Genomic DNA, 9,830 nt, shown 5'->3' on the forward strand with positions numbered 1-9,830 from the left:
ACTATATGTCAAATTAAAAACACAATTAAAATTTAAACTGTTTCAATCAAAGGGTGCCCTGCAACCTATGTTTCACTTAATAGAACTTTGATGAAAATCTGATGCGTGCACTCCATCACCACGGGGGGCGAGGGCGGCGGAGGAGCTCAGGAGAGAAGGGGATTCTTTCTATTTCTTTAAGACATTTGCGCTCGGGTGAGGCACACCAGGTGACTCCACCTGACCGCTCCTAAGTGATGGGCGCAACGCGCTCTCCGGGGCGCTCGCTCGGTGGCTCTACACCTCTACCCCAGCTCTTTTTCCTCTTCTTCCACCGCAGCCAGAAGGACTCCTTCTGGAACCCCGGTGACCCAGATTTTGGGCAGTTTCTCCTGACAGATTCGTCTGGAGCAGCAGCCAAGGAAGGGTTTGGGCGAGTACAACCAGTGTGCACCTCCTGGGAACTCTCCAACGAGGCACGCAGCCTCCGGCTATCCCTTGCCTCAGGTCTCCGAAACTGCCCGACGCTCGCATGAAGGTCTACCGGATCGTAGAGGCACGACAAGGGTGGCAGGAAATCCCAGGCGGTTAAATGGACCCCGGGGAGAGCTAGGACTGCGCTGCCGTCTGAGACCAGATTCTCCAGAAGCTGCCGCTCCCCACCCGAGCAGCCTTTAGGGGACTTCCACAGGAGGGGCTCACACTCCGGGACAAGCGCACCCAAATCTCAACTCGAGATCCGGGTCCGAGCACCAGGCAGGGCTCCAAAGTACAGCCGGCCTAGCTATCTTTTGCGACCTTTTCCTCTCTTTCGTCACCCATCCAACCCCCAGTTGTTTATAGATCAAAGGGTCAACATCCTCCCGGCACACCTCGACCGGGGCACGTGCACCCTGGCGCGCACACTTCCAGAGGCGTACGCCGGGACGCACGGATCGCTCGCACCCAGGAGCCTGGGAGAGCGGGCAGGCAGGGCGAGGTGGTGGGCAGAGAGTGGGCGGGAAGCCTGGAGGAGGAGCCTGGCGGATTGCCTCCTCGGGGCCACGTGTCCGCGCCCTGGCAGGAGTAGTCCCCCGAGCTTGCCCAGCTGCGCTCCGGATCCCAAGAGGGGATTCCTATGGAGCTCAGGGTTCTTGCACCCTGACTCCATCTTGGCGACCCAGTGGAGGCATCTTTTCCTAGCTGCTTTGCAGAGTCTGGTTTTAGATAGCTAAGGGGAGAGGCCCTCTGGATGGGTCACTGGGCCGCGGGGCGTGGAAAACCGAGAGAGGTGGGGCAAAATGGAGTCTCGGAGGCGGGCAGTTAAGTCTGCACCCCGCAGCGCCCCTCGAGGGAAGTTGAGGTGCCCCGCGCACACGCAAGGGCGCGTCGCGCCGGCTTGGGAAGCCCAACAACGCGAGGCCTCGCCAAAGCTCCCAAAGGCCAAAGGCTGCGCAGCCCTCGGACCCCGCTCCCATCGCCCAGGCCCTAGCTGGCCCAGCGTGCGCCCGCCCGCAGAAGAGAAAGCAAATCTCACCGACCTTGCCTTCTCTTTCTTTCTTCGGGCTCTACCCTCCAGACGCGCGCTCTGGGAGCGAGGAGAGGACAGCGCTCTGGGGTTCTCGCGGCGGGGCCTCTGGCTCTGGCGTGCCGGGAGCCTGCCAGGAGGACGTCCCGGCTCAGAATGAGCGCCCAGTGGCGGGTGGGGGGGCAGTTTATATCTGTCCTGCTATTGTTTGATGTACACACACCCGCTCTATTTACTACCAAATAAAAGAAATACATCTGTGTTGCCAACAGAAACAGCTCGCGCGCTGGCTGTGCCGTCTCCCAGGGCCCGGAGGCGATCGAGGGCGCTCAGAGTGGCAGAGCCCCACATTGTGGGGACCTCGGCTCCGAGTTAGGTCCCAGCCCATAGGAGTATGGGAGTCCGTGGTGGGGTGTTGGCAGGCTCCGATAGTTTGTCCCAGATGGGAGAGGAGGAATGCACGAGGCATTCCTGCTGGAAGGATTTCAGGCTTGCCTTACTTAGCAAGGGATTCTACCCAGCTTGCCTTACTTAGCCTGAGGCTGTAGAGAAAACCAGCTGCCCAGGGTCCCCTCAAACAAGGTGTGCCTGACTTTGTGTGTTAGCGATAGCTGTGATGATGAACACATATGTGGGTGGGTGTACCGCAAGCACCTGGGTATGGTGTTCATTAGGGTCTATCTAATGTGTTCGTGTGTGGGGCGAGTGTTTATATCACACAGGAGTGTCCCCTATGTGTGGTTTGCTGGTGTGTCTATTTGGGTGATGAAGAAAGACAGTGTCATTTGCACTGATTTGAGGACTGACAGGGAGTGCAGATAGGGAAGGGTCTGAAGTTAGGGTAGGTGGAGAGAAGGCTAGGTTCTGTGATGGGGGGGGGGGGCATCGAATGGATAAAATCCGGAGTGTTGGTTCAGTGTCCTAGGGTAGGGGACAGGGGCTGCCCTGGCATCCTGCAATGGAATGTCCTGGAGGAATTGGGTAGATGCCCGGTGGCTCCTTCAGACACCTCCCCCCTCTGCTGAGGGGTTCCAGCAACTCCCGGCAATCCCTGCGGAGGCAGGGGTGGGGAGGGTCATTCTTTGTAGGGGAGATGACCCCAACAAGCTCTTGGGGTGTGACAGTCCCACCAAGAGCTTTCTTGGACTCTGGGGTCACTAAAGCCTCAGAAAGCCCTGCAGTAGAGCCGAGGACGCTTCCTGTGTAGAGCGATGCATGGTGCCCCCACACTCTGGCACAATTCTTTCTCTTGCATTGTGAGAAATACTACCACTCCGACTTGACAGGAGGGAGGTGGAAGTTTCCCGCCTGGGCCAGCTTCAGGCTCACACGGCGGCCAGTCCCTGGAGGTGGCCAGATGACCCTTCTCCCTTAGGGCAGGCACGGTGGCTGGGGGGGGGGGGGGAGGGGGCGGGAACACGTGGGTGCAGGGCAGCTGAGCTCCCCCATAGGAGGGAGAGAGAGAGACGGGGAGAGCAGGACAAAGGATAAACGCTGCGTGTGGGGAACCAGTTATTTCTCGACTTTGTAAAGACTGGGTCAGTCAAGAACCGTTTTCTAGAATCCAAACACAAATAAAGAAGTATTTTCTTGGCATTTGATAGCATCGTGTTCTGGCTGTAAAAATCTAAGGATGTGTTTGCTATTGCAACATTATTTTTAATGAGCTGTTATTGGCCTGTCCCACAGTTAGTATTGCCAACAGTAAAAGGCATCACTGTGTTTTCAGGTAACACAAGGAACAACATATTTTGACCCTGAATTTCTGTTTATTTTTCATTTACGACACATGCCCTCGTTTTTATTCCAAACCACAGGGAAATAAAGGGAGATCTATCTTCACTGAGGTTCAGGCTAAAATTGTGCCATAAATACGCATGCCAGTTTATTTGGGGGCAGTTTCCCATCAATAGAAAACGACACCCAACATTTCAGCCATAGCAGACTCGACTGTGTGGATTGGGTTTGAAGAACCCAGCAAAGCGTTGGGAGAGGGAAGGCGAGCGCGTGCAGGCGCTCCCCAGCGGACGCGCCGGGCGGTGTGCTCTTCGGCATCTTGACCGTCTACAGGTTCTTCATCTCCCCCTTCTGGCTCCCCAGCTTCAGACTTGCCCTGCCTGGAGTCGGGCGTACGGACCCCACGCTCTAAGGCAGGCAGCCGCGCGGTCGGCGAGGAGCGCGCAGGCACCTGCTTCCGCCCGCAGACACGCGCTGCGCTAGGGCTCCCCGCGCGCCGCGCCTCCGCTGGCCGCCCACAGAGCGCGTGGGAACCGCCAGCGCTGCGCTTTCGGGCATGGGCCGGGGTGGGGGCAGAAGACCAGAGAGGCCGCCGCTGAGGTGTCGGGCGCCTGTGGACAGAAAAGGGTCTGGCCGGGAGGAGACAAGGTCCTTTCAGTGGCCGCGGCCACAGTTGGGTGGTCTCTGTTCCCCGACCGGGACCGCGCTCATACCCGAGCCGCCCCGAGAGCCGCAGCTCCTCAAGGCTGGCGGAGGCCTCCCTGTCCAGGAGCTGGCAGCCGCCTTCTCTAGGGCCCTCTCGCGATCCGGCCTCTCCCAGCTGGACTTCGCGACCCGCCTCCGGCCACAGCTAAATTCTAAGTCCACTCCCTTCTTTCCTCCCTCCGGCCCCCCCCCCCCCCCCCGCCCCTGGCTGCAACCGAGCCCACCGCGTTGCAGGCCCGCTGACGAATGCCTAGGAATGTCCTCCCCAGAATCTCGGGGCTTCTGAAGGGACCGTGGCCTGGGAACGGAACACGAGGCTGTAGCACAGCGTTCAGAAATTTATCAGCCATCTCGGAGCTCGCGGCGGCCGCTTCGCTCAATTTCTCAAACTAGATAAGCCTAGGTCCTCGCCCCGCGTTACCCTCTGAGCGCAGGGCTCTGCAGGCTTCGAAAAGCACTGGGGAGAGCGCAGCCCTGGTCGGGAACAAAGCCGCCTCTGTCTCTGCCGCCTCCTGGATTACGGGGATGTGCGTCCAGCTCGGACTCCGCGAGCGCAGAGGCAGCCAGAGAGCGAGGCAGAAAAGGCTTCCAGAGACACCTGCCCTGCGGAAAATCGTCCGAAGTTTACACACTCTAGCGACACGAAACGCTTCGCTTTTCTTTTCTTTTTAATTAATTCGATTTCACGACAACAGTAAATGTAACAATATTTTGTGGGCTTTTTTTCTCTTTTTCTTAAAAAGGGACTGAACCCGGGTAGTGGCGAGGGAGATGGGCGGGTAGGGCGGGGAGAACACCAAGCTATCGCAGAACAACAGGTGTAGCCGACAAAAAGAAAACAGATTGGGGGGCAGAGCCAGGAGCCCTGTGGAATTGAGGGTGAACTTTACAAGAAATCTGTACATATATCAAATAAGTTAAAATTCTCCTAAGTTGATTGTCCTTCACTTAAAGCGCTCCAGTATGCGTATCTCACTCCTTTGAGCATTGCTACCTATCTCTGTTTCTTTCCTCCCCTCCCTTTCCCCTTCTTAATTTTCTCCTAAACCAATGACCAAGATTACACAGTGAAAACGTCTGCTTCTCTCCCTGGAGAAAGAGGCAGGGCTCTCAGGAAATTTTGTACAATATTGCACAGCTCAAAAGTACAACAGTTACTGAAGAACAAAAAGGCAGGGGGAGAGGCTAAAAGACAGATTTTTTTTTTTTAAATATTGGATGGACTTTCTCGAAACAGGGCACAAAGCAATACTAGTAATAATAATAATTTACCAACAAATGAAATCCCCAAAATAAATGCTACTAATAGATAAGACCACTCACACCGGGCCAGATGTGGAGCTGTTTCGATCATCAGAAGTCTGCTTGAGGCCTGTCTTATCTTTTCCCTTTAAACATTTAGAGAATTGTTCAGTCAGGAAGCGGGACAGATAAAGAGGTCACCTGTGACACACCTCTGCCGGAAAAGTGGCCTGAGTCGGGGTTCCTCCCAGAGGCTGCTCAGATTCTGAAAATTAGGGAGGCTAACTGGAGGTGGAGAGGAAGAACCACACCCAGAAATCCAGGAATAAAAGTACCACAAGTTGAATTCTCTCTCTCTCTCTCTCTCTCTCTGGACTTCTGAAAATAGTTCTATATAAAAAAAAAAAAAAAAAAAAAAAGAATAAGCTAAGGGGGTTACGTTTCTGGGGCTTATTTCTCTTCTCTAAAAATAAAACCAAAAAACCACAGCGCAATGCAAATTTGGGGAGAAGTGCTGCACCGTTTACATCTTCCAGCCAGCCGAAATCTTCGACCCGGGAATGTTGTCTTTTTCCTGCTCTTTCTTAATATAACCAAAACCAAAAGTAAGGGGAGAAGCGCCTCAAATCCATTAGGGGTGAATTGCACGAAAATGCATTGCAAATACTTACAAAACGCTACCGATTGGGGGAGGGGAGGCCGGGGCCGCGCGCCCAAGCCCCGGTTCCCGAAGGCCGCTGGACGTCTCGGCGCCCTCGGCCCGGCCCAGTCTCCTCCGGGATCTGGGAAGGCGGCCGGGCGCTCCCTCCCCCTCCCCTGTCGGGCCTCAGACTGGCCTTAGCAGCGGCACGGACGAGACCACCGGGTGCGAGTAGTATACGGGGTGCGGGAAGGTGAGCAGCGGCTGGCTGACGGGCACCGGGGCCCCCGCGGCCGCGGCCGCCGCGCCGTCGGCCGCCGAGTTCTCGTGGTAGAGGATGGGCACCCGCACGATGCGCTGCGCCGCCGCGTGGCTCAGGTTGGCCGCCTCCAGCTCGGCCGCCAGCTGCCGCTTCCACTTGTTGCGGCGGTTCTGGAACCAGATCTTGACCTGCGTCTCGGTGAGGTGCAGCGACGCGGCCAGGCCGGCGCGCTCCGAGCTGCTCAGGTAGCGCTTCATGTCGAAGGTGGACTCGAGCTGGAAGACCTGGCTGCGCGAGAAGACCGTGCGCGTCTTCTTTTTGCGGCACGCGGGCTTCTTCTCGGGGCTGTCGGCGCCCTTCTTCCAGTCCTCCGCGCCCGGCGTCGCTGCCGCCGCCCCCACGCTCGCCCCGGCCGCTCCCGGAGCGGCCTCGCCTTCCTTCTTGCCTTCCTCCGAGTCGCTCTCCTCCAAAATGATCTCGTCCGGGCTCTTGGAGTCTAGCTCCTTGTGGTCGGGGTCGGCCTTGAGCAGTGGCTCCGGGGAGTCGCGATCGGTTCCCGAGGCGGGGGAGGAGTCTCGCAGGAGGGCCTTCTCCGAAGCTGGGGAGAGACAGACAGACGGACGCGCACACACGCACACCGAAACAGCCTTCAGAGAGGCCTGGCGCCTGGGGGCCGCAGGCTCAATCCGCGGTAGCCTCTGGGCCCCGGGCCTCGAGGCCTCTCCGTTCCCATGGGCCTCCTTCCCGGCTGGGCCAGGGCAGGGGCTCCGCGCCCTGGGATCCCCTTCCTCCCGAGGGCAGGCGACAGACCCGGACAGACCCGGTGGCGGCGCAGCCACTTCCTTTCTTTCCCTCAGCTCCCCCGCCGGGGGCCCACGGAGAGATTCTCCTCTGGCTTGGGCCCCACCGGCTCACTCCCTCCATCCAGGCCCTGTCCCCAGTCGCAGCCGGCTGAAGCCTCCGCGTTCGGACCCCAGGCCACTTGTCCCGGGAAGCGCCGCGCCCCCGGCTCCAATTCCACCTCTTTTCTCACCAAGTGGGATTGGATTCCCTGGCAGCGCAACAGAGCGCGCGGGCGGTAGGTGCGAGCCAGGGGCCGGAGGAAGTTGGCCGAACAGCGGGTTGGAGGGTGCAGGGGTCCCAGGGTTGCGGTGGGAGGCAGCGCGGGGCGGGGACGGTACTGGCGCACGGGGAGGACAACGAAAGTTCAAAGAGAGGTCGGTACCTTCAGGTCTCGAGAGGTGGCCGCCGGCGGGGGTCAGGGTGTAGGGGTACCACCAGGCCGGGGAGCGCTCCAGGTAGTGCGCGGGCAGGGCAAACCTCTGCGCCGGGATCTCAAAGCGGGGGAAAGCCAGGTCGCCCACCTGCGAGAGCGCGAAGCCCGCGGCGCCCTCCAGGGCCCCCTTGGCCGCAGCGGCGGCGGCGGCGGCCGCGGCGGCGGCGGCGGAGGCCGGCGCGAAGAGCGTCCGTGGGGGCGGCTGCGGCTTAGGGGGTGGCCGGTGGTGGTCTCCGTTGAGCAGGTTCTTGATGGAGAACGGGGACTCCTTGGGCGCGGGAGGTGGGGGCGGCGGCGGCGGGGGCTGCGCGCTAGCCGTGCCAGGGGCGTCCGGCCCGGGCTCCGGCATGGTCCCCTCTCCTCCGGGTCCCGGGGAGGGAGGGATCGGGACGGGCGGGCGGCCGGGCGAGCAGGCGGGCGGCCGGAAATCAGACCATAAACGGAACTCAACTACGGGGCGCAAAGTCGGGGGCCGCCCCAGGCGCAAATCCAGCGGCGGGAGGGCGGGGTGAGGACCCGGCCGGGGCGGGCTCGCATGTGGGAGGGGTGCTGAGGGGCGGGGAGCGGCCCAGCCGCGGCACAGAGGGAGCGAGGCGGCTCGGCGGCGGCTGCAGCTCCCGGGGAGGAGGCGGCGGGAGCAGTCCCCGGCTCGGGGCTGCGTCAATCCGGCGCCGGATGCTAATGATGAAATCAAAATGTCATCCAAGTTAAATGCGGGGAGTATACGGCGATTGGGCGCGTACAATGGCAAATGGGATTAGGCAGGCGAAGGCGCAGCCGAGCCCGGGCCCCGCAGCCGCCTCCACCGCCGCCCCCTCCTCGCCTTCGCTCGGATTTTGGCGCTTTGGCTTCGGGCTATAAGAGCCTGCCTGTTATTGGCTTTATATAGTCCAATTAGGCAGCAAATGAGGACAAGCCTATTAGCACAAAAGGATATTGGCTCCCGCTAAAGAGGCACTCGGAGCGCTCGGGCGAGCGCAGGAGGCGAGCGAGGGACGCAGAGCCGGCGGCGCCCCCCGGCCCGGAGCGCACTGACAGCCAAGGCGCCGGGAGCCCGAGCCTTCCTCTGCCCCCTGCAGTTCGGGGACCCGCTTCCAGCCGCCAGGCCTGCGGGAGGGGGAAGGGGCGGGCCCGGCCCGCCCGGGTCACCTCGGGGTTATCCGCGCTCGCAGCTGTGGATCCCCCCGCCCCCAGGGGATTGACAGGGTCCCGCCGCCCCCACGCAGCTGTAGAGCCACGCAGCCCCGACCTGAGAGGCAGGACACGACCTCCCGCCCTCGGCAAAGTCAGCACTTTCCTACCCTTTGGGGTCCGGCGGCCTCAGCATACTCCCCAAAGCCTGCTAAGGGCGCGGCCACGAAGAGGGGGATTTGGGTTCCCGTCTAATCGTTAGGGAAGGAATCAGGGTGTAAGTCCTTGGACTGCATCAGCGGGCTCAGGAATCAGCGTGGCCTTGGCCTTTGGCCCTGGGAAACCGAAGAGTGAGCCTTTCCTCTGGAGCAGGAGTGGGTGTGAGTGTCTGTGCATCTGCGGGTGCGCGCAAAACGGGCTGACACCCGCGCGTCACTTGGTGGGGCTACTGGGGTAGCAGCGTCGCGGCACCGACGGCTACGCTCCGAAGGGCGCTCCTCTTCTCTGGCCCGGGGCCCGGAAGACAGCACTTTCTCCCGGGAAGTCTCTCCCGCCGGCGCTGAACAGCGGCAATGCTAACCGAAGGCACAGCGGCGCACCTTGCTCAGCCCTGGCGGTGGCAGCGGCACCGCAGCGTGTCCCCCAGGGCCGCCGAGTCCCTAGGGAACCCTGCTGGGCCTCTGAGGGACAGCTGGGCGGAAGATCACTCTACTCCATCGGTTTAAAAAGCAACTCCCCAGGTTGCACAAGAAGCCCGTAAGGCAGGCATTTAAGACTCTAGATTTAAGCATCAAATAAAGTAGAATATTGCTTGTGGGGTCCCTTCCCGAGAGACAGCTCTCTGGTCAGAGAAAGGCGGCGAAGTGGCCATCAGTCCCCTCCAACCATCCTGAGCTTTCATGCACCCAAGGTGTTTTCATGGCCCCTTCGCTTCCCCATTGCCTTATGGGCAGATGCATTGGCCAGATGCAACCGCTTTGGTTCCGCTGTTGAGAACTGGGTTTGTATTATTATTTTCTGATCCGGGGCTTCAGACCCCGCCCCCCCCAAATCTCGATGAAAGAAGCATTAAATGCGCCCCCCCAAATCTCGATGGGCGCATTTAATGCTTCTTTCAGCAAACATTCGTCTACCGTAGCGAACCCAATTTTTGCTTTGGGAACCTGGAAGCATTGTAAATGGTACTTCCGTAAACAATCATTATTCTCATTATTATTACTCCCTTGAGTTGGTACAGAGCGTTAATGGAATGCAAAACGCCATACCGTCCAAAATCTGAGTTTGAAAGCAATCACCGCCCTGATTGCCCGCCAAGCAGGGTGGGTCTCACACTTGGGTTTCACAGATGGAA

The 9,830-nt window shown here is 59.8% G+C and overlaps 1 protein-coding gene across 1 annotated transcript; it reads right to left on the reverse strand.

Moving 5' to 3' along the window:
- Positions 1-4,260: 4,260 nt before the first annotated feature.
- Positions 4,261-7,758, reverse strand: HMX3 (H6 family homeobox 3). The gene is made up of 2 exons (XM_060641284.3): positions 7,298-7,758; positions 4,261-6,670 (listed from the first exon to the last, which is right to left on the reverse strand). Exons 1-2 carry the CDS (start codon positions 7,695-7,697, stop codon positions 5,997-5,999), a joined length of 1,074 nt encoding a protein of 357 aa, XP_060497267.1. The 5' UTR covers positions 7,698-7,758; the 3' UTR covers positions 4,261-5,996.
- Positions 7,759-9,830: the final 2,072 nt, after the last annotated feature.

This window comes from Panthera onca, chromosome D2, assembly GCF_046562875.1.
Source record: "Panthera onca isolate mPanOnc1 chromosome D2, mPanOnc1 haplotype 2, whole genome shotgun sequence".
In the NCBI taxonomy this organism is placed as follows: Eukaryota; Metazoa; Chordata; class Mammalia; order Carnivora; family Felidae; genus Panthera; species Panthera onca.

Bases quoted from the DNA above. Each gene is read 5' to 3' on its own strand.
- HMX3 (XM_060641284.3), bottom strand. From the start codon at position 7,697: ATGCCGGAGCCCGGGCCGGACGCCCCTGGCACGGCTAGCGCGCAGCCC. The intron at 6,671-7,297 runs GTACCGACCTCT...GTCTCTCCCCAG, and splicing joins CCACCTCTCGAGACCTGAAG to CTTCGGAGAAGGCCCTCCTG.